Below are 24,803 nucleotides of genomic sequence, written 5' to 3' on the forward strand. Positions count from 1 at the left end.
TTATGCTGACAACGCGGACGCACCTTTTTTTCGAGGGGTCACCGGAAATGATGTCACAATGGAGGAGTTTAAATTTTTTTTTTTTTGAAAATCTCAGAAATTATTCTTTAAATATGTATTTATAAGACAGAAAAAAGTTTGAATTAAATAAATAATTTTTTACAGAGAAAAAAAATATTGAAAATAGGCCTTTTTTACCCTACGAAACCCATGTAACCCCTTAATGTCTTGCGTTTTATGATGTTGCGATGTTGCGTTATCCTATTGAACAGGCGCTTTGCTCTTGTAATTGAACAGACTTCACAGAGTTGCTTAAAGAATCCGACACAAATTTATTAATACTTAATTGGTAACTTAGTTCGCAGTACATATCTGTCCGTTGGAGGTCTCAAAATGGTATCTAAACGGCGCTTTAGTGCTACATGGGGAGTGCTAGACTGGTACTTCACCTACCTACATAATTGGCAACTAATAATTACATTTTTTTAAACAAATTGGGTTACAATTCAGGCTTAAATTGCTGAAATGGTCTTAATGGCCAATTAGATGCCCGTTTGAACATAGTCTTAAGCTATACAAAAGTCTCATACTCGCAAAAAATAATAATTGCAAAAACTCTTCTGAACCCATCACAAGGTAAAGTTGTGATTGGACTCAGGACATGAGTGCTTGAGAATTTCAGTTTTAAAATTTTTAAATGAAATTATTTAAATTATGCATCCATTACTAGGGCTCTTAATGAAATCAAGGTTTTGTACCGCATACTTAGTAAATAAAATGAAATGAATTGAAAAAAATACGGCAATCCTGTATCGAAAAACGCAGTGTTTTAAATTTTAAATAAATATAAATATTAGATTCTTTCTTTCCAATTACTACTTAAATTTATTTAGAAACAAAATATAAGATTCGACGTACAGTTGTTTTCACTTATGAAAGTTGTTTACCAAAAGCTCTTTTGAAAATACTTGGAGTAAAAACAAGTGCTTGACGTTATTGTTTTTGTGTGCGTTGTTATCACAAAATTTAGAAAACCTCATAGATAAATACTTGATATAATTTATGTAAATATAAGCGACTTTTGGTTGAGGTATAGAGAAAGTGACTGTTTTAGCTACAGAGATCCAGACGCGTCAAAAGACTTTCTCAAATAGGAATTTCCTTTTCTTACTTATAGATGCATGATTAATGCTTTTGAAAAATGCGACAAATACGAGCAGATGATGACAAATACAAATGTATTTGACACAAACAATTTAGATTTCTGACTACAAAAGTGGTTAAAAAATGATACCAATAAATTGGGTCTGTGAAAACTTCATTTTAACAAAACATTTTAAAAACAATAGCACAATTAAGACTAATTTTTTGTATGTATTTTCTAAATATTATTACGGATTTCAAAATTCACATAATATAGACTTCGTTTGTGTCACTAACGCCACATATATGTATGTATTTATATATTTCACTAATATGTATGTAATGAAATTATATCAAAGTGAGAGTACTACGGAATCCAATTATAGATTAATGCCGAGCACCTTTTAATACGTAGATAATAAAGCTGATAGTCGCAAAAAGCCCTACCTGCTAATTAACTAAAAACTTACAAATTTGGCAATATTCGATTTGTATTAACTCTTGCTGAACTGTGGATACACTCATTACATGCTTAAAGGTATTCTTATAAAAAAAAATTAGTTGATTTTTAAAATACCGAAAAAGTCTGAATCTGATTTTATTTTTTGGCTAAGAAAAACTGTATATACATACTTACATACATATGTATCTATGTACATACATATACATATATAATACTTATGGACAAATTTTACAAACGCAATATTTTGACTATGCTTATTTTTTCCATAATTTTTTATAAAAATTTAGTTCGTTCTACAACAATCATCATAAAAATTAAAGTTTTAAACGTTGTACTTTTAATCAGAAAAAGAAAAAATGTATACGAAGTTCTATGGCCTATTAAATTCTAGTATAGTGGCAGGTTTTCCTTAGTGGGCCACCCATAATTAACCTTTTGATGTTTTTGTGTTATTGGCAGATTTTGAGAGATAGCATGGTGTGAAATATTGTCACGAAAGCATTTATATATATACATATATATATATATAATTGGCGCGAACACCCTTTTTTGGGTCGAGTCAAATCTCATCTAATCTTACGTTGGAGAGAGGGGGGGTCTCGGCAAATATCACGCAATTTTTTTCTGATTGAAACAAAAAAATTGTACATGCTTAAGATTTAATCTCAAGCGTAATCGTAGTATGATTAAGATCATTCACTAATTCGTTCAAAAGAAAATAATTTCATTCACACTTCGACGTTATACATTACTACTTTCAAACCACCATATTTGTTTTATACCAAATAGCTCAATTTAATCTGAATTTGCGGTACAGTGTAGCCCGTCGGTTGTTTTCGCGCCACTATGAGCCGAACGCCCTATCACTCAGGTTGACGTTTGACAATTCCGGACTTTAAAGAACATGACGGAAAATCATTTACTCCATTTCTAATACGCGTACCGATTGAACCGCTGAATGCCTTCATCAGCACGCCTATTGATCTCTATTGCCCAAGTATACGTGATGATTTAGAGAAAATATGCTGCAGTACATGCGGTATTTACTTCGCATCTATCAAAAGAGCTGCAGAGCACAGGCGAGCAGCTCACATTGCACCAGCTAAGCAAGCGCGTATGTTCCGCAAAGTGCGACCCTCACGGATTGTCACAAGACGAGCTAATGAGTTACTGTGCGCAAGCGTCAACGGCTTAGAGTGGCTAGATTAGAACGAAGTTGAAGGAGCACATGATTTTACTGAAAATCATATGGACATGTTGGTCCCAATAGTCTCTCTTGAAACCGCGCATGATTCTCCATGGACTGAATTAGAGTAGATATTCTTTTTCTAATCGCAGTAGTTACGATTTAAGTCTTCTATTGTTAAATTTTTATTACACTTAAAACTCTCAGCAATATTGATTACTAGTCTTAACTAGTCGTAAATAAAAGCACGAAGCAACTTTTTTTTCTTTTTACAATAACAATCCAACGCGTTTACATAAGAAACCCACATTTTGAAAAATCTCACGTGAGATTGGGGGATGGGGGAGGGGGTTGAATAAAATCTCACGACATCTCACCAGGGGGGGAGGGAGGGTCAGAAAATTGAAAAAAACACCTCACGTAATTTATGGACGCCCCCTTATTTGAAAATTTGCTTTTATACTTTTTGCAATATTTCAGCACATATTCACTCGAATATTACGGATTTTTGCCAGCAGTCAGAAAACTTATTAAGCAACGTAATAAAGTAATTAGTTTTTAAAATGTCGAAAAATACTAAATTTATCACAAAAAAAATTGAATTTTTTACCAAATTCTTATGTACTTAAACAAACAAAAAATTCAAAAAATGTTATATGCGCAAAGTATTTTACTTCAAACTTTTTTTTCTAAAATTTTAATCAGTTATAAAACTGCGCACCAAAAATCTTTGTAGAAATTCTAATTAAAAGTTTAGAATTGGGATGACCCTTTCCATGATTTTTTTTTATTTTTGAAAGTATTGAATGTTAACTTTTTTATAGCTCAATAATTCCATATCAATAGTAATGTAGCTAATGTTCCACAGTGCACTTAAGGGTTAATTCCACACATACAAAAATAGCCTTTGCATATTTTTAGGCGTGTTTTTTATTGCTAGGTGCATTTAGTACGGCCCTCAGCTATACACAGATCTGAATATATGAATTGAAAATTTTGTGTCATAAATTTTACTTTTCTACTGCTCTTTTTTGTATAAATTTAAAAAAATAATAATAATAAGTAAGCTACTTAATAATATTTTACCTCCATATACATAAGTACGTACTTTTTGCACAAATTCATTCAGTGGGACTTTTCAGGCTTGATTATTACACGCACATATTTGAATTCGTGCAGGCACAGGTGGCTGCAGAGGTGATGACATTTGTATTGGAGTTGGTGGTAGTAACAGTAGTGGATCGAGTGAGTAGAAGAGCAGATTTTGGTAGCTGTCGGTTGTGTTGCTGGTTTTGTTTTTGTTTTAACATGATTTACAAACATTCATTCAACAATACAGTAAGAATTTTAAATTTTACACAATTATTTCTTTTTTTTTTTTTTAATTTATCTTGCTTTGTTTGGATTATAAAAACGTAAGTAGTGTATAATTATGTATATTTAGAGGTTTTTCTTGTTTGTTTGCGGTTGGTTTTGCAAATTAAAGTGAACAACAAATTGGTTGGTTGGTTGGTTGATTGGTTCACATAATTTATTTACGCTGGTTCAGGCGATTTACACGTACTGGAAGTAGAGAAAAACACGAGGAAGAAAGAGAGAAAAACAAAAATATTGATTAGTCAAACATATACATACCAACACACACTAGGGTGGGGTAGGCAATTTTAGTTAAACAATAACAACAACAAATGGCATTCATTTACAATTATTTTTAGTAAGAGAAAATTTTCACATTCATTATTATAGTTATTGGATTTGAGCCTTTGGTAACGACAAAGGCTTGTGGAGTGTTACTTAAAGGCGTTTCAATATTATTTTGCGCATTCATTTGCATTTTATTTTCAGTACAACAACAATCATTGAAGACCAACGTTGAGTAAAACTGCAACAATTCGTAGAACATATCGAGGTAGTGGCAAACTCAAAAGTATGAGTCGAAAACTGAAATGCAGTGGTAGGATTGTATGCGAAGTTGTTAGTTGGCAAAAATACGAGAAAGTTCAAACGCTTAGAAACTACTAACTCAATATAATTAATTAAATAAATATAGTATATAAAAAAATATAAAAAAATGCAGAATATAAAAAATACATAAGGGATTAAGAGGCACTTGCAATCGAACTGGTTTTATTTTCGTTTGATTAATGTGTTCGAATAAATTTTATTTATTGGTTAGTTCACTTCACAACATAAAATAAGTCAACAACTAAAATAAACTCAAAACAAACAACTACAAATATTACGAACTTTTTGCGCTCAACCTCCACGCCGATCGAGAGTCATAGTGAGAGTATAGTGTATATACATAAATACACGGACATGTTTCCGGTAGATTTCGGTATCATTTCACAGCTTCTTTACTATTTAGTTCCTTTTTCAATTCATTAATTACATTTTTTATTATAATTTTTCTCGTCATCGGCATTAGTTTGATTTTATGAATAAATATATGATTTAACTATTTCTTCAGTAAATTTATAAGGATGTATGTAGGTATTTTTTAATTTAAATATTGTGTTGTTGTTTCACGGGTTGACTGCATAGAGGGATAGATACTTTTGTTGTATTTGGTTTTTTGTGGTAGTTGTGTTATACAAGTATGTTTCAGGTCTGCTATTCATTTCATCGGAAGTTTTTTTCAAGTTTTTTGTTTGTTTTGTTGGGTAGAGTTAATATTTCACTTAAAAATTTAAATCGCAGTTTAATTCCTAGACAAGAAAAAAAATTTGGAAATATATTTTAGAATATGTTTTCTTTTCTTTTTCTTACTGGTTTGTATGATTGCTGAGCTAAAGTGTGAAGCAGTGTTTTTGCTGGTGTTTAGTGTGTATTTATAATTGGGATGTTAAGATGCCTCAGAGGTGTGCTAACTAATTTGTGAGCTTAGGATATGAAAAGTTCTCTTTTTTTTTTTAATTTGTAGATATAATTTGAAAAGTGAAAAAGTAAAAGAAATAAAAGAAGATGGGAGGAATCCATCATTTCATATTTAATCCCCATAGATACTTTTTAATAATTTTTTTTTTTTTAATTCCAAAACTTTCCTAAAACTAATATTATTTTAAATATGGGTATGGTTATACACTGATTTTATATTTTTATACATACATAGGCCTTTAAGAGTCGTGTACAACATTTGACGAGATCAACATATAAGATATCATACTTTGATGATCTCCATTGCAGGAGAAATGTATAGAATAAATCATGCACCAATTGTAGTCACTTCAAGACCTGCTGGAGTCACCAAAGAATGTTGCTAAGCTTGATTAGCTATCTATTCTTGAGACATAGGTTTCCCAGTTTTTTTCATCAGATTATGGATTTAATGTTTAAAAATGTACATTCATACTTGGCTAAGTGGTACATGAGAAGGACACTTGTTTTTTAGAAGGCTGCTAACGTACACATTTTTCTTACAAGGTCCGGCAATCGAAAGGTAACTACCTTCAGAATGCACGGGCAACAGCAGTCTGTTATTTGGCTAAATGCAGTCCAGAGTATTATTTACAAGCGCGCAAGGTATTTTGCCGAGAGTAAACGCGAAAACAAGAAAATTAGTAATGGATTTCAAACGTACATGTGTGATTGCATTATATTTGACTTGGAAATCACAACCAGCGATTGCTCGTGAGCTCGAGTTACAATGATACTGGTAGCATCGTTGCAATGTACTGGTAGTGAAGAAGCGACTTTTCCGACGAAGTGCCAATCAAATGGATGAAAGAACTGAAAATATCTGCCCATAGCAACGACCGTATACTGAAAAGTGATCTCTAAATCAAACCTTACAAGATCCAAAAGGCGCGTGATCTCACACCAAAGCAGCATCAAGTCAAACTTGTGAGAGGGAAGGAGTTGCTTCGCTTGGCCGAAAGCGGTCAATTTCTGAACCGCACCCGATACGGTGGCAGACCAACAGTACTCAGCACCATCTCACAAACGTTCCGAACTTCATAAGGTCCACACAATGGCTCTCAAATTCACCAGACGCGAATCCGATGGATTATTCTCTTTGGGCCATTTTGGAGAGCAAGGTCCGAACTCAAAGATTCACCACTATTCTGGAGGCTCTGAAAAAAGCCATTGTCCGCGAGTGGGCTAAAATACCTGCAAATCACATTCGGGCTGCTTGCGATACGTTTCTGGACCGTCTAGGGCTATAGTCAAGGCAAAACGTTATCATATCGAGCAAAAGTAAATTAATTCTTAATTTTGTATTATTTTCACACATTTTTTACTTTGAATTGAATAAAAGTAATTTTCCTAACTAAATTTATGGCCTTTTTAACTGGTTACACTTCGAAAGCCGGACCCTGTACTTATAAAGGTGCCGACATGGCTAAGTGAAGTTTACAAATCATTCATTTCTCATCTAAAGAGTTTTTGAGTGCTAAAGTTTTATCAGTTTGAATATTTCTATAAATAATAAACTAATACTTTTAATTTAGTTAAAAGGGTGGCGAGAAGCCTAAAACAAATTCGTTACTGTCAGGATAAAAAATTTAAGATATTAAATTTTTGATCAGAAGAAATTAGCAATGTTTGTTAACTAAAAATAAAAAAATAAAAAACAAGTTCTTGTTTTTACAAATTGGACATATTGATTATATAAAATGTATTGTTTACTTGTATACTCGTTAAAACTAATATGTTGCTACTTGTAATACTGACTAGCGAGTTTTGACCGAAATTTTATATGATACATTATTTTTCAGGCAATTAATTTAACAAAATCGAAAAATAAATTGGAATTATTAGAGAAAAAGAAAAAAATGTTAAATATATATTTAACTATTTATTAGACTTTATTATTCTACAAGAGCCACTTTTAAAACTTGTATGAAAAATAATGAAATCTCTAACTAAAATTCGATACAAATTTGTTTTAGCGATAGGCAGCACCAATTTTTATAAAAATTAATAATAATAATAATTTCAAGCTAACATAGCTTTCATGGGCATTTACCAAATACATATACGAAAAGTAAATAAATATATCAAGGAATTTTATTAAAAAATATTACATTTTTTTATACTATAAGCTCAGAAGCACACCTCTGAAAAGGGATGTAGTGTAAGGTCCACCGCACTCAGCTCGATTCGGCATCGTAGCATAGGTATGTGACAAAACGTACGCGAGAAAAACGCTTCATTTCCGTACACTTGTGTGGAAACCCAAACGAGTCGTAAGCTACACAATTTTTCACTGCATTTCCACATCTTGTAGTGAGAAAATTGTCGGTGAAATATATAGTATATGTAAATTTATACAAGTGATAGAAAATTACACGCTTTGAAATAGCCACAATTTGAAACAACACTCGCGTAAGTAAGTATCTTAATTTTGAATGGGAGACAGCGTTGAACGTCGCTCTTTAAATTATTTTTATACATTCTGTAAAATATTTGAAATTTGGAGTAATCTTGCTTTAACTCCTTGATTGCTTTTTTCTTTTAATTTTTCCTTCTCCGGAGAAGTTAATTGAGCAAAATAAATTCGTCTTCATCACTCGACCTTTCTGTTACATATTTTGACGGATGAAGTGCGGATCAACAAGCGTACCATCAACTCCGGTCGCTGCACGTCAATGACGATAAGAGCCATGTGCGGAGGAGCTAAGTGTTAAAGTTTTGGTAAGTCTTTGTTTGAGGAAATCATAGATGGCGCTACTTGGATGAAACTCGAACTTATACTCGTGTGAACGCATGCTTTTAGTACAAATGAATAAATTACTATGAACAAAATGATGATATAGTCAGTCAATAGTTCAATGCATACAATAGAATATAAGCACAATAATGAAATAAACTCAAAATACGGCAGTGTTTCGCCGATGTTTACGCGAACTAATATAAAACCTATAATTTATAGATATGTGGAGATTTCAATAGCAGCATAGTGCGTAACACTGCTTACTAAAAAAGTCTGAACACAGCACGCTGGCACATGACGAATCCGGGGATACGAGCAGGGTTTGAAATTAACCATGTCAAAATTACGGCAGTTTAGGTGCGAAAAAAGTATGCATGAAAAGGCGTGTCATTTTTAGAGAAACTTAATTACTTATGTATATAATATTAAAATTATATTCATTTTTTTAAGCACATACGATTAGGAAGCTTCGTTGGCTCGCTCGCCTATCTATTTACGCATACATAGCGGCTATAAATATTGCTATAAGCAAATTAAAAATAATTTTTTTTCTTTTTTTTTCCTTTTTAGATTTTGGTTTAGTTGTTATACGAATTGGCATTGCACAAGTTTGCTTGCTTCAACACTCTACGCTTGCAGTAAGTGGTACATATCAATAGTTTTGCTTTATTTTCATAGATACCTTGTTTAATTTTATAAATATTTACTCCTAGAAATCATTGAGAATTTCTCGACACATCGTGTTTAAATAAATCAGTATCAGTATCAGTTTTTCGTCTTCTTCATCTTCATCGGCTTGTTTCCTCATGCGCTTCACACACTCTTATCGTGTGGGTGGTGCATATGAAAATTAAGTATATGATTTAACGTAAACCTAAGTTTTTTTGCTCAACATTTCGCTTATGTTTGAAATGTTTTTTCTTCTTTAGTTTCTTTTTAATTTTTGTTTGTGTATGATATAGTAATTTTTGTGCGATTGTGTATTTTCGCGTTGCTTCTACACAACGTGTACTTTTGCTCTATTTTTACAATCATTGTTTTGCTTTTTCGTTTTTAACGAGATTAGTTTTAGTTTGAAGTATTTTTCGAACTTTTTAAATATTCGTCAATCCATTTCTGCTTTATGTTCGCTCTATTTTTATTAAAAATGGCCATAACGTCAAAATCGAGCGCAGAAGGCAAGCTTCAAAATTGTTTACGGATTTCTAACAGCGTTTCTTAGACCCGTCGAAATAGCTTTTTGTTTATAACTTTTTAAGTTATTTTGGGATGGATCGTCTGCGCGGCCTTTTGACGTATTACTTTTTCCTTGCTTCTTTCATATTTGCTTACTTGCTTGCAATTGACGCTGTGCTTGTGTTTTTGTCTTAACTTACGAGTGCGTTAAATATTTAGTAAATAGTTTTTTTTTTTGTTTATTTTGTTTAATTTCATTCATTATACATATATGTATGTATATATACATATGTTTTTCAGATCATTTATAAATTTACTGAATTCTTGCTGACTTTCTATGCAGATTATTGAAAAATCTGAACTGCAGGCGTAACTCAAGATCTTTTCTTACTGGAAACATAAAGACAAAAAACATAGAAAGAAACGAAAAAACAAGTAAAAGTTAGATAACTGCAAATGAAAAGGAAACTATGTACGAGTGTGTAAATCAAAGAACATGAAACCAAAAAAAACGACACAATTGAATTTTAATCAAAGTATTGCAGTAACAAAATTTGTTGCTTAGTTGGTAGAGGGGAATTATTTGGACCAAAGAGTTGAATGAAGAAGAATAGAGGGGAAAGAGCAGTGACAAGGAAAAAACAAACCAGAGACCGAACAGAGGTGGTGGTGATAACAGGAATGAGGATGGTCAAACAACTGGACGAAAGCAGAGTATTTGAATATACTCGAAATCGATTTTCGTATGTGTAAACAAATGGATAAACGCTTTATGACCAAAAATGGTGCTTAAGCTTAATAAAAGAGTGGCTCCAAGAGCACTTTCAATTTGGGTGCTTACGAGTGAAATAGTTGAGGTAATCAAAGCTGGGTCGCTAAATTAAAAAAATACCATATGCACAATCCCCGTTAATTGAATTGTGACTCATTGGAACAGACAAAAAAATGTTTTACACTATTTGTGTCAAATTTAAATTTATAGTAGGTTACTACCAAGCTGAAAAACAAAATTATTTTGATACCACAAAAAAAAACAACATAAATAAATATTAAAAAAATATGCTTGAGCCTACAACGAAGCAAATAAGAATGCCGACAATGATGAGCAAACAAATGATTAGATTTATACTCGGCCAAGCACTGTCACTTCTTCAGCAGCATTCCCCATTTATGGGGAATAAATAATTAAAAAAACAACAACAGCAAACATATGACTGTGTGCTGGCTGACAACTTTCTTACAATTTAACTTTTAATTTAATTTAGTAGCGCTTCGAAAAACAAGTTTTAACTATTTTTTTGTACTAATTTTTTGTTTATGTTTATATAAAAGTATAGTGCATTCTACTTCTGCTATGAAAAAACTCCACATAAAAAACCCCATTCACCGTTCGGAGTCGGCTAAAAGCTGTAGGTCCCTCCATTTGTGGAGTAACATCAAGATGCATACTACAAATAGGAGGAGGAGCTCGGACAATCACCTAACAGAAATGTACGCGCTAATTATTTATTCTGTGTATACAATTCAAAAAATTTAACAAATAAAATAGTTAGAATTTGGCAATTCCTCACGCTACTATTATCTTAAACACCAGGGTAAGTAAATGTATTCTTTTATAAAATACAAAAAATATCAAATTTCAAGGAATGTCAAAAATTAAAAATTAATTTTTAATAAAAAATGTCATTTACGAAAAAAAATTGAATTTCGTAGGTAAAATAAAGTGTTTCTTTGATGCCATGAGTACCAATAAAGGCCTTCATGCATCGATTCTGAAAATCCAAATTCCAAAATTTCGTGTAAACTTGTCCTTATATGCTTTGCTCAGATTCTTCATAGCTACCTTCACAAAATAGGGATAATAATAAAAATAAATATATTATACAAAAAAAGTACAAAAAGCAATTCAACGAACAGGGTATGTACAATATATCTCGTATTTATTTTCAACATTTAAATTTATATACATATGCAGATGGTTATAACCAATGAGCGATTGAGAGCAGACTGATGCCAGAAGCAAAAAGATGGACAGTCAAGAGAACAAGGCGAGTTATGCAATGAATAGAGCAATACAAAAAGTAAATGAGGATGGTAGTTGGCCACTTGATGAGTTAAGAATGATTTCTTCAAAAAAGCACATCCATGCACTCAATGCAATTCTATGTATCGATGAACCGAGGATAATTATGCAGATGGTTTTATAAAGGCAGAAGATATGAATTTCAAAAAGAGGCTATAGTCATTTATTAGATTATAATGGGGCTTCCAATAAAGGTGTCCGATCTTTCAGCTGTTGTTGCCAAAACATCGTTAAACTTTCACCAAAGCTTAATAAATACTTATTAATCAGACCAATAAAACTTGAAATGCAGAATTTGGACTCATATAGGAACCTCATAAAGGAACCACAAATTAACTATCTTAAATTTTTATTGTTTTTTTTTTAATTTCAGCTTAAAAACTGGACACGCTTATTGCAATCTCCGAAGAAATGTGCACATATTTTTACAAACTTTTATGGTTCGTCATTTTTTACGTATTTAAACAGTAAAAATGTCTATAAATATTGACTACTTCCCGCACAAAGGAATCGAATAGTCTGAATGAGGAGACGGATAAAAAAAAGAATAGAAACAAATACACCTCAATTAATGCCTTCCCTGTGACGTTGATAAATTCATTACCAAAAACTTTAATAACAGTGTTAGTTTACAACGAAAATTCCATATTTGATGAGTTCATTTGATGAGAAAATTTTCATACACATATATGCAAGTAACTATAAACACCAATTAGAAGTGATGTTGAGTGAATTGGTTGGCTGGTGGAGTGTGGACATCTTGTGTATTTTTGAATTAATGGTGGATATTGTACATAGGTGTTCGTACTAAGTGTTTTTGTTGTTTTAATTCTCGCCTGTTGTTTGTTTCTTTGTTTGGTGACTTGCATTGTTTGTTTGCGCTTCATTTTTTTTTTTTTTTTTTTTGTTTTTGCTCCCTACAAACTCACATGAGTGCGTTATAACTGTTGGCGTTTTGATTGAATGCCGGCGATGGTGATTGCAATTCCGAACTGGGTGTTACTGCACGACTACCCGGTACCACCATATTATCCGGATCAATTTCAGGATCAAAGTCATCGCCACGCACCACATTGTCGGCGTCCTCTTCGAGATCGAATGCGATGCGTGGGATCGGTGATGGTGACGGTGATGACGATGGCGATGGCAATGCCCTATTGGCCGGCATAATTAGTTTCGGCAAATTTGGTTTCATTTTTTGTACGCGCACAACTGTTGATTGGGCGATTGATTGGTGTGTGTGCATTTAGATGATGAGACAACGTTGGTATTCATTTTTGATTTGTTTAATTTACACGTGTACAGATTTACATTTCATACGAATTTGGCGATTGGTAAAAGTGGAATTTTCAAATAAATAAACAAAAATATTAATAGGAGGTACTATACTAAAAATATTTGTAAATATAACAAAACAGGAATTTAACCGGGTTCAACAACACCAACAAATCGTTAAAGATTTAATTTACAATGGAGGAAAACGAACGACATAAGAAACATATTTTGGCTAAAGTGAAGGATGAATGAGGCAAGATGAGATGAATGATGCTTGGAATAGCTGTCTGGACAACACATATGTATGTATGTGTACCCCCTATATGGAGGCAGATATTGCTAAATTAATTTAATTAATGAAATGTGTTTGTATGCGTTTTCGGAGCACAATGGAAAAGAAATGGGATTTGACAGCATGATGACAAATTCACAATATTAGTGATGTAATCGCTATGTATGAAAAGTCCCGCCGTTGAGTTATGATGAATGTAGTATATTCTCTTTCTTACTAAGTTGCTGTTATAGATTTTTTAGATTATTCTAAATTAAATTATTTATTCCACTGTAAATATTTTTTTGTTTACTACTTATGTATTTATTACAGACCTGCGCAACAATAACTATTATCAACGAAACGTAAAAACAACAAGAACTGCAACAATTTAACAAAATAACTAATTAACGAATTAACATGAGACTGCAACAAAAACAATTGAACGATCGATGAACAACGCAGAGACAATGCGATTTTGCACATTGTGGCACATTTTCGAACGAAACTTGAGCAACGAAATATTTATGTGGATATTTGGTCGAATGTTAAACGCAGTAAGATGCATTTTTGGGAGAGAGTAAGAGAACAGGGCAATCAATATTACCTTACGCCGGCCAATACAACTACATTCGGAGTTTGTATTATAAACGAGCGAAAAAATTGTAGCCGAAGGAAGCTTAAAAAACATTTAATTTAAATTTTAAAGAACTGTGAGAATAATTTTTTAAGTAAGCTTTTTAAGAAGTGCGCAAATATTTTGCGTTTAATTTTTAAATAATAAAATTATAAATTTACGCGAAAAAGATTGAAATGAATATTGAGTTTTTTAAATTTCCTTCTCTTCGCGCTCGTTTGCATTTTGCATTATATTCAATGCAGCGACAACGACGTTAGCTGGCCCTGGCAGCCTGGCCACTGCTGCCTCTGGCATTTGGGGTTGTAAATCAGCGCCACCACTTTTCACATCTAACATTTCGTTGACTGCTTTTGTGTCGCTATCATTTTTCAATGAATGCAAAACATTCATATTATCTAAGCAATTGGATGCATTGATTGTTAAGTCATCTTCTTTCTTCTCAGGAGCAGCTACAACAGCCGTAGCTGTATCTGCTAATTGAATTTTTTGCTCGAATTCAGCTGCAATTGACTGCGTTGTGGTTACATTGGCGGCAGATGCAGATGATGATGAAACGCCGTTTGCCAATGTTTCCAAATGAGCAGACAAAACTAACGATGGCGATGATAATGGTGAAAATGGTGTTGGTGCTTGTGATGATTCAGATGACGGTAAGCACATGAGCGGCGTGCTTTCAGCAGCTGCGGGTGATTGTATTTCAGCTGTGTGTGAAAAATGTGAAGAATGGGATGCTTACATCAGTTTATTTTTCAGCGACCTAATCAATTGCACTTAAGTTTAGATGTATACAGTAAATAAACTTATACAAGTATGGGCAGTCAGATCAAGGGTGAATTGAGTCTGCAGGGTATCGAGTGAATTGCACTAGAGCCAACGTTGTTTGTTGAGGATGTAGCATGTATGTAATTGCTCCTGCTACTAATATTCTGAAGATGAAAAAATAACTAAATGAAAACGTGTACTCACTTCTATCGATATTACGCTGCAAATGGGCGGCGACTCTGTGGCGTGCATCATTGAACTCCAAATGCAGTCCTAATCTGAGTAATGATGGATTCTTTTCCACTAATTCGGTAATTTCCATTTCAATCTTATTACCGAGCACTGAGGATCGCTGTAATGCATGAAATGAATTATTTGTTAAATAATATCATTTTATGAGGAAATTATACAGCTGTTACCTGATTGGATGCCCTGAACTCTTCAATTGTGCGACACTTGAGCAGGGCTTTCACTAAGGTCACCACAACAGGCGGACTAAGGAAATTTGTCTCAACATTTAATACTCTCAGGGTTTTGCTTTTCTCGATTGCTTCAGCCAACAAGAGAGCTGTTTTGTCGGTTAGACCGACATTTGTTAAGGAAAGAACTTCCAAATGTTCATTATCGGGCAGTACTTGGAAAAGTTGTTCGTATTTCTCATCGGAAATGTTCTGTAAATAGTAAATCCAATGCAAAGGGTGAAATGTGCATTATTATTATTTGTGTGTGCGTAAATGTTGTCGGCTTACCTTAATGTTATTTAAGTTCAGTTCAATCAATTTTGAATCGTTATCTTTTACACGTTTAATTGACTCCTCGACATCTGTGTTATTTGGTGGGTCCATGGGGAACAATTTTGGTTGAGTTGATTTCGTAATGCCGTCCCAACCCATACCAACTGGTTGACCTTTGTTCAACAATGAAGCATGATATTGATCCTGATTCATCATAGAATGGAAACCAAGAATAGCTGAGGAAGAAAGATAAAATCAGTTTTAACAAACAGTTTTTTACTAAAAGTATTTAAAGCAAGAGCTATGGTATTATTTTCTCAGATCTATACGATACAGGGTATCATATGTTTGTTAACCTAACGGTGTTTTGCAAAAGCTTAATAAAATTGAGATAGATGTAGGAAAATATATATGCGGAATGAATGAGGGAATACATTGCATGCCCACTGGCCCGTTTGAGTAACAAATAACTCAAGTAGAGAATGAGTTATCTCAATTAAAAATAGATGGAGATCTCATTTTTGGTACAGGGATGGCTGGAAAGAACAAAAACCGTGACCATCTATCATATAACAATAGTTTTTAAAAATGCAAGTAAATTTGTGTATTTCCAAACTCACCCTAATGAGGTTAGTACATATGTACTTTGTATTTGATCTAACTTGTACCAACGGGTTTTTCGAATCGAATGTACGTTGCAGGCGAAATTTGAAAAAAACGCCTTACTTTTTGAACACACCTCGTATGCATGAGGGGGATTATTTTGCAGAGGGCAAAATACATATTGGTGAATAAGTTAATATTCTTCGTGGAAAACCTTACTTTTTGAACACACCCCGTACATGTCATTCCTACACTTCGTACACAGGTTTGTGCTATGTAATGGAGAGTTGCGAATATTTCATTAATTAGGGAAGATTAATTGCCTAAAATTGGTGAATGTGATAATATTAAAATAATTCAATCGGCCGCGGTAGCTGAATGGTTGGGTAGGTGAGTAAATACTATTTGGTAATGCCGGGATTCGACACCTCGGGCATAAAACAACAATTGCTCGAAAAAGTGTTTTCTGCGGTCGCTCAAACCTCCCAGTGTATTTATGCTATGAAAAAGCTTTTCATAAAAAACCATCTGCCATTCTACAGGCGGCATACAACTGTAGGTTTTATCTAGGTCTATTTGTGGAAAAAAATCTAGACTAAAAAAATATGCCGGGTATATAAAGTCCGTCTCCATCCAAACTTGTTTAATTGTTCTTTTTTCCAATTTCAGTTTTTCCCAAAAACTAGAAGTTTCTTTACATACCAGCCAAATCGATAATCTCTTCTTGTGTAGCATCAGTCAGCGCATGCTCATATTCTTCACCCAAATCGATGGCGATCTGTTCCTCAGCGGCAACTTCACTTTCATCGCGTGGCGGTGGCACCCATTTTTTGCCGCGTACAGTACCCTTAACGTAGGGTTCGAACTCCGGCTCGTCGGGTGCTTCTAAGGCCTGCTTATTAATGTGCTCAATTAGCTTTTTGCGATCCAATGGGCCAGTGGGATTTTTTTCACATTCATAGCTGCAACGTTGATCGGGCGGCAGGAAATTATCCTAAAGAGATAGAAAATTTAGGAGACTTGTAATAAATTTATTTTATTTTTTTTTTAACAATTTACAATACTGAACTTTTATGATGCAGCAAATATTACGAGGTTTTAGCAATTTAGCCTCTCGGCTCAATAAAAATAAACTACTTTGAAAAGCATTGAACTTAAGTAGAAGGTGAAGTAAGAAGTTCTCAGGTTTTCATCGCTTTATCTCAACGATGAAATTTAACTTCAATTCTTTGGAAAAGTAAGAGCAAGTGGTCACATGCCAGCTCAACTCAACGATTGCTGTGGTTTTATCAACTTTTTCTATGTATAGCCTATCAAAACTGATTTGTTAGTATAAATATTTTGCTATTGCATTCGATACTGCATCGAGTCTTTAAACAGCACACATTTTTTTGGGCACTTACTTCTCTCGTTTTAGCATTATTTTTGAACGCTGTAACACATAAAACACTTCGGAAGCGTTACGTCACCTTTGCTGTATAGTTAGTCTCACTCGTTGCATTGTGAGATATTGCTTACTTGTCCATACCCAGCCAGAAACATTCAGAACTTTTCACTCTCCCTACTATTCTATTCAATTTCGGTAATTTTGCTGTTTTTATTCTTTTTAATTTAGCTTTTTTTAATTAAGTTTGCTTATTTGCATAATTTTTTCTCTTGAAATGATTGGAATCTATTGAATTTTAATTACTTCACTAATTATTATATTTATTTTGTTATTGTCTTAGAAATATGAACTTATGCATATTCGAGATACATAATTAGTTCCTATGCACAATAGAAAGTTTTTTCTAATAGCGGTCGTCCATCGGCAGGCAATGGCAACCCTCTGAATGTATCTCAGAACAGATATTAATTAAATTATCTAAATAGAATTTAAATTATTCTCCTTCCCATTTTAAAAAAAGATATAAATAAATAAAAACAATACAAGAGGAGCACACTTTGTATGAGGCAGTATCAAGTTGGCTGTACTGATCTTCTTATGCCAGCTTCTAGCTACATCATGATTGTAAGGTTTGAAGCCGTCTATTTTTTTTATTCATACATATGTATGTTTGCAGACATTCTAATTCATTAAGAAAAAATGTAAACTTAACAATTGCAGCCCTGCGTAAAAGTTCAAGTACGTGTTTTAATTGAACACCGTATCGTAACTTTATTCTATAAAATACAGCCATTTCGCTTCAGAGCATGATTGATGGAATTGAATACATTTTCGAGTCAATTCTTTCGAATCAATCAAAACTGCTTTCAATGGGAAATACTGGGAGCAACGTGGGCTTCAAACTTTTAGAGCAATTAAGATTAACTTAATAACGCCAATTCCAGAATTTGAATGGTCGATTTCATAAACACTTTTGATCTATATTTCCGACGGTCGCCCTGAATGATGACTTTGGCTCACTGACCCCGACCCCGTTTCGTCGTATTTCTTATGGTCTATTGTACAAAAGATTTATTTATTTCAACTTTTCCCTGATTTCCCTTTGAAAAATATGTGGTTTATGCAGTGCCATCAGGTGGCGAGAGATCCACACATTACGAGGGTTGCTATTTACATTTTTAGCCTTGACACTTCTCTTGTTGTAAAGCACCATCTGACGTGTCCATTTGAAAATTTTACATATTTTACCATAAACGCACACAGAATATTTTGAAGTATGATCCATTTTAGTACGGTTTTAAAAACTTATCTCGGCAAAAACATGAAATTAAGCCGTGAACATTTTCGTGCAATTATTTTCACAATTTTTGGCGAGGATTAGCAAGACAAGAATGTTTAAATGAACTAAAATCATTATACGGCGAGCAAGCACCATCATTAAGCACCGTCAAAAATTCGTAATTTGACTTTTCTCGCGGCTGCTCACTGACGAATTTTGGGAAAGTCGTCCAAAATCAGTTTTTGTGTTGCTCTGCGCGAAATGATGGAGCAAAGTCGTCATGTATGATATTCGTATTGGCTCAAACGAATGAAAACGATTTTCCCTCAATATTTACAAACACCAATCTTCGTTCTTCCATTGTTAGGCCAGAAATGGTATCACTACAACAAAATTTAGCCAAATATCCTTACTTTCTTCCCATATCACACCAATTTTAGATAAACTCTTCCCTGGTTGCACTCAAAAACATAACTACTTTTCTAAACGCCCAAAAGCACAATTGAACGAACATAAATTTGACATAAAATTCATTAGTTCTTCTTCTTCTTTTGGTCTTCACTCCCTCGTGGGACATGGGGCATCGAAATAAGTTACCTAAGGTATTTTCTTGGAACGCATGGTTCTTAAACTTCTGCACAGAACTTGTAAGAGAGTAACAAATTGTGGAGAGCACATTCTGGTTCCTTAAATATGTATTTCTCAGATTTGAATACTTATTTAAAAAAACTGACAGAAATTAAAAATTCGCTTACACTGAATGTAATACTCGTATTTTTGGCTTAATATTTAAAATATCAATATGTGCACATACGCAATACTTACATCGGGATCAACTTCTTTGGCCAAAATATTGATTTCTTCTGGTGACAATTGCGCCAGCAGAGCATCAACATCAATCTCATCATATTCACTCAAGTCCTTGCCATACAATTTGGCAGGAGTGGTGAGAGTGGTAGTCTTGGTTGTGGATGAAGTCTGCAAAGATAAGAAATAGGCATATTTTAAAATTGTATATAAATCAGTTAGTCGAAATAATATTTAATAAAAAAAAGATTAACAATTTAAAAAAATTGCCAACTTTTTTCAGCGCTAGACTTATAGGCGGCTGTGGTGCGCGCCTTTTCACTTTCGGCACTGGACGCAGCTTTAATTTTTGAAATTCAGGCAGTGGTGACGCTGGACGTTGCATCCTTTTTGATGAGTCCATTGACGATTATTTTTATGTTAAATATTATTAAATAGCACTACTTAAATGAAGCGCGTGATATCCGGTTTGTAAGCTGTTCAAGCGAATAATTAGATGGGCAAGAAATGTTTGGCACGACGAAAAGCTAGTTGCCAATAAAAGAATACAAAAAAAAAAAATAGAAAGACCCAGAAAAAAATGTAAATTTTTAAATCAATATTGCAATTTCTACAAATGCGATCTGTTAAAATTAATCCAATTAAGCTTGTAAACAAAAAGCAAAAAATGACGTAGCCAGAAAAACCTTCGTGCTTACCATTTGGTTGCGGAAGACTATAAATAAAGCAACTAAACACTTGAAAACTGTTGAAAATATGAAGCTCCGTAGGTATGAAATTCGCGCCTTCGTTTGCCGTCAAAGTTCAAATACGACTGACTGACTAGACTATAACAAAAAATCTATTGCAAGTCGGTTGTTCGTTTGCTGGCTGGTTGTACTTTTTTAGTTTTTGGACACCAAGCCTTCAAGCCTCTACAACGAAACCTTCATCAAAGCAACACCAACTTAAGAATGGCTAATCGAAAAGGGGTGCGGATACTTTTGTTTATGCTCCAATGAGATGGAGTAACGACGGCGGCAGTACTGCTCAACTGGCAATAAACGCTTACACACGACAGCGTTAGTTAGTGAGACTGTCTGTCTGCCTGGCAGTTGGTCTCAACGTCATTTACACATATGTAAGTTATAGCAGTCAGCGGAAATTAATGTGTTGTTATGGCGCGGATCACCGAGCAGGCGAGCAAGACTCGTCAAACAACTAGCGTTCCAACCAACTAACTAAACAACAACAAACCCTTCATGTGCCATCAACACAACGCGCTGCTGCACCCGAAATGCTAAACTGTGTGGATGACCTAAGATCGCAATAAGAAGCGGGAGTACCTACGAAAGACAGTGAGACCCTAAGAAGAAGCGAATGCAGATAAAAAGTTATTGTTGTTTTGGTCGATTTTTGTTTTTCGTTATGCTTGCGATGATGCAATGCAAGAAAGGTAAGCAGCAATTCTGGAACTTTAGTTTTATTGTTTTGCTCCTGGGTAATGCAGCTGAATTGAGAGTTCAAGCGCCTCATTTGAACTTGTGATTATTACAGTGAAGTAAGCAGCCAGCGATCTTTTTGTTCAGAAAGAGGGAAGAAGGAGCAGGGCATAAAGTGGAAATCGAGAGTCAAATATAGTCAGTTGCGATACAGCAATCGCGACGGATGCTATGGACATTTCAACTTGGTTAACTTGCTGCATTTCAACCACTTGAAGCCGCTACATATGCACATATCCATGGCACGAAAAATCCCACGATTTGGGTGCTTCATATTACCAACTTGAACGCGAGTGGCGTGACAAAAGCAGTTGAATTTCAAAATCGTGACTGCGACGCGATTGAATTAGGTATGCAAAGCTAATGAAGGGGTGCTTGAAATGACCGAACAGAACTAACTTGACGGTGGAAGAAACGGACTATAGGGTAGCCCAAATTCATGTTTAGTTCTTTGAACTCTGACCGCTCAATTCCGCAAGAGGTCTTGACTGTCAGTCAATAGCACACTTCGTGGACTGAAATAAATCACTTTACGCTTCAAGAACATTGAGAGATATTGAAAAACTCGTTTTCAAAATGTATACAGAGTTGTTAGAACATTGAGTTTATTTTAAAGTTTTGGCTTAAAATAAACTTCCACACCGGCAACAGGAATTTTCCCATCGATCTCAAATCAACACATCGGGTTCATGTTTGTCAGATTATTCACAACGATCTCAGATTATGGCCTGCGATATTGACCTTTTTTTCTGAAATTATCCTGGACACGCTATTTCAGTCAATGGTAAATGTGCCAAGACCTTTAACGCAATGGGTCGATGGTCTTGAGCGAATGCTGTTATTTTGTTATTTTTCCTATATTTATATGCTTAAAATAACATAAATAATAATATAGTTCTAATTCTAAAATTCTTAAAGCGAAACTTGCATATAAGCCACCCTATAAGCTTCTGCACGCAAAAACCAAAGTGCCAACAAATTAAAAAGTACTGTGGGCCCTTACTTCCGTTCTTACGCTAAATTATAGTCTGTTAACTATCATTGTTGTGAACGCTTTAAACTCACTAAGCGTAACGCAATCAAAAGCAATTTTTAATGGTGGTTTTTTCTAACCAACGTTCCTATTATCGTACTAAATTGTTTACCAACTACTCCAAAATGTTAGAACGGTCGAAAACACCTTAAACTTGGATATCATTTTTTTACGTTTCGGCCGTCTTTTGCTGTTCTACAGTTTTCATTTATTTATTTTTTTTTGCTTGCTTTGTATTCATGTAATGTTCGTAGATATGTTCTTTACTACATACAAATAAAAGTGTTACAAGTTTTGAGCACCGTGGATAACCGGTTCGAGAAACATACCAAAAATAATAATAAATAATAAATAGCAATCAAAAGAAGCGAGTCGACTTACGAGCACTTGAAACTTGAAAAGTAGCAATGACAACGACATCAACAACCTCAGAGACGGCCGAAACTGGGTAAGTGAACTGGACTTAATTGTGTGGTTCGGTTACTAGAAATTGACCCATATTGAATACTCGTATTATTTTTATGGAAAATGCAATTATAAATAAACGGAAACCATTTGTGTATTAATAATATTATGAGGACCAGTTCTTGACTTCAGTTTCTCTTGAATTATAATTTCAATGTCGATAACATAAAGTATAGAAAAAATAAAAATTGATTTTTAGGGCGCACGCTGCACTTGACTGCTAAAAATTATCGCGTCTTCTTTAGTATAAATAATTGAATAGGTACCAGAAAAATACTGGGGATTAAAGTTTGTCTATTTTCAATACCGCGTCCAGGTTTATGTATACGGAATACATACGGTAACTAATATACAAAGTTGGCACTGAAATATTGTATATTGAAAGTAATTCATCACCTCAAGGAAAGGTACACAAGGTTGTCATGATGATATGCTAAGTAGTCTGGAAAAGTTCGAAAACCTAAATTCATTGATGTATGCCAGTGTTGCCAGTCGAAAGTTGAATTAGGTTGTAAAATAGGCATTATTTTGAATATTGGAAAGCACAAGCAGTCAATGTACTCTAGCTAGGTGCCGTACTGGAGGATGTCAACATTCCATAATTGCATAAATATTACGTAAGAGGTTTGTGGCATGTGATAAAGCAATCGAAAGTGTAAAGACACCATCAGTAGGTACCGCATCGTATATTTTCTGTGCTTGAGAATTTGTACCTATTCATACGACATGACAGAGCCGGCGGGGTCACTGCATCTTTAATCACTGCATATAACTATATCACTGTAAAGCTCATAAATCTGTTCTCCCATCGTCTGCAATAGACGTGGTCATCAACTTGCAGAGGTCTATTACCCTTCCATATAATAATCCTCTCTAAACTCTAAGGGCCGCCACGTCAATCCATAAGATGTTGTCATAGACAAGTATTCTCCGCCAAACAATTGCAAGGGCATTATGAAACTTGTAGAGTGTGGGTTTTGTTGGCGGAGAGAGATTTTTACTGCTCAATTGTCTACTTAGTCTGAAATATCACCTGTTGGAAAGAGAGGCTATTCTTTTGTTTACAAGGCTGGCAAGTAAACGAAGTCCTCTATTACTGCAAAATTATGACTGTCAACAGTGAGGTGGTTGACGAGTCCCGAGCGCTCTGATTATTGGTTTTCCCGATGATATCAATATCTAGTATCCACATTGTACGCTTTTATAAAAGCTTGTGCGTGAACTTTTTTCCAACATTGGAGAAAACCTAGTTCACTCCAAAAAGCAGCTGGTATAGCTAAACATCAACCATTTAAGTAAGGTGGGGATATCAAATTCAGGAAACTTCATTTAGTGCTGGGCCTTAAGAAGAAATGGTGTGTTTTGTGACTCTTTTGGGACTTTTAAAACGTCAATTACAGTAATCTGAAATTTCTGAAACGTATACTAAACATAGCCAAACACGTTACCGTAGCAACTAGTAATGGGGCTGATGCTTCATATACATAGATAATTTAAATATCTTCTCTGCAAATCGTACTTTTAAAGTAATCTGAATAGTAAAGATATTTTAAAGAATGCTTAAAGAAACTATTATTTTGTAAAATGAAATGTGCTGTGCAGGCGTTGAAAATATAATACAGCTTTTACGAATTATTATATATGTATTTGTAATATTTATGAATACAAAGTTTAGAAAATCTTGATTAACTATTTCGCTACAGACTGCTATTACCGGAAATTTTTCTTTAAAAATATGTCAAGGCAAGCGTTTAGAAAATCTTTTAAAAGGAATGCCAAAAAAACTTGGAATTTTCCTTCGGAAAGTGGTCAAAACATTCCTATAGAAATCTTTTAGTTTTTTCAGAATTCGTAGAGATATCAAATCAGAATTCGGAACGCATTTTCGATACTATTAAAAATTTCTGGAAACTTCGTACGCAGGGACATTGGAACTGTAGACTCTTTTAAGTTGAGCGTGTAGGCAATTCTCCCAGTGGATCAAGTACAAAACGTCATTACAGAACGTGGCACTAAAACAAATGCACAAATTTTACTAAAGTCTGTATAATAGAAGCATGACCGGTAAAATTTAAACTTAGAGAACCGTTATAAGAAATTGAAATGCTGCTACATAGGCGTAGCCTTTTCCCAATACACTTACATAGCATGTTGTTGTTAGTTTTGTGAACGTTTAGAAAGCGCACGTTGTTTTTACAAAATGAGTTCCGCGCATGAAAAGCGATTGGAAATGGTGTTCCTATGTATACACCCCGAAGGCCCAAAAATGCAGAAGAAGGCGAAGAAAATCATAAATGAGCGGATGCATTCGCACACCGAAGTTAAAAATAAAAGAAAAAATAAATAAATAAATAAAAAA

The 24,803-nt window shown here is 34.1% G+C and overlaps 1 protein-coding gene across 9 annotated transcripts in view; it reads right to left on the reverse strand.

Moving 5' to 3' along the window:
* The window catches only part of LOC128871991 (tropomodulin-like), a 74,614-nt gene that overhangs the window by 4,630 nt on the left and 45,181 nt on the right, over positions 1 to 24,803 (reverse strand). The window contains exons 1-10 of one of the 9 annotated variants that reach the window (XM_054114228.1): positions 19,740 to 19,883; positions 19,484 to 19,636; positions 16,695 to 16,986; positions 15,405 to 15,625; positions 15,075 to 15,326; positions 14,860 to 15,007; positions 12,637 to 12,919; positions 9,131 to 10,014; positions 5,040 to 5,500; positions 4,155 to 4,355 (exon numbers count right to left, since the gene is read on the reverse strand). In XM_054114228.1, coding sequence (XP_053970203.1) covers positions 9,999 to 10,014; positions 12,637 to 12,919; positions 14,860 to 15,007; positions 15,075 to 15,326; positions 15,405 to 15,625; positions 16,695 to 16,986; positions 19,484 to 19,636; positions 19,740 to 19,868 — 1,494 coding nt within the window. In that variant the 5' untranslated portion in view covers positions 19,869 to 19,883 and the 3' untranslated portion in view covers positions 4,155 to 4,355; positions 5,040 to 5,500; positions 9,131 to 9,998. The other 8 variants (XM_054114231.1, XM_054114230.1, XM_054114229.1 and 5 more) reach the window with 8 other exon arrangements.

This window comes from Anastrepha ludens, chromosome 2, assembly GCF_028408465.1.
Source record: "Anastrepha ludens isolate Willacy chromosome 2, idAnaLude1.1, whole genome shotgun sequence".
NCBI classification, from domain to species: Eukaryota; Metazoa; Arthropoda; class Insecta; order Diptera; family Tephritidae; genus Anastrepha; species Anastrepha ludens.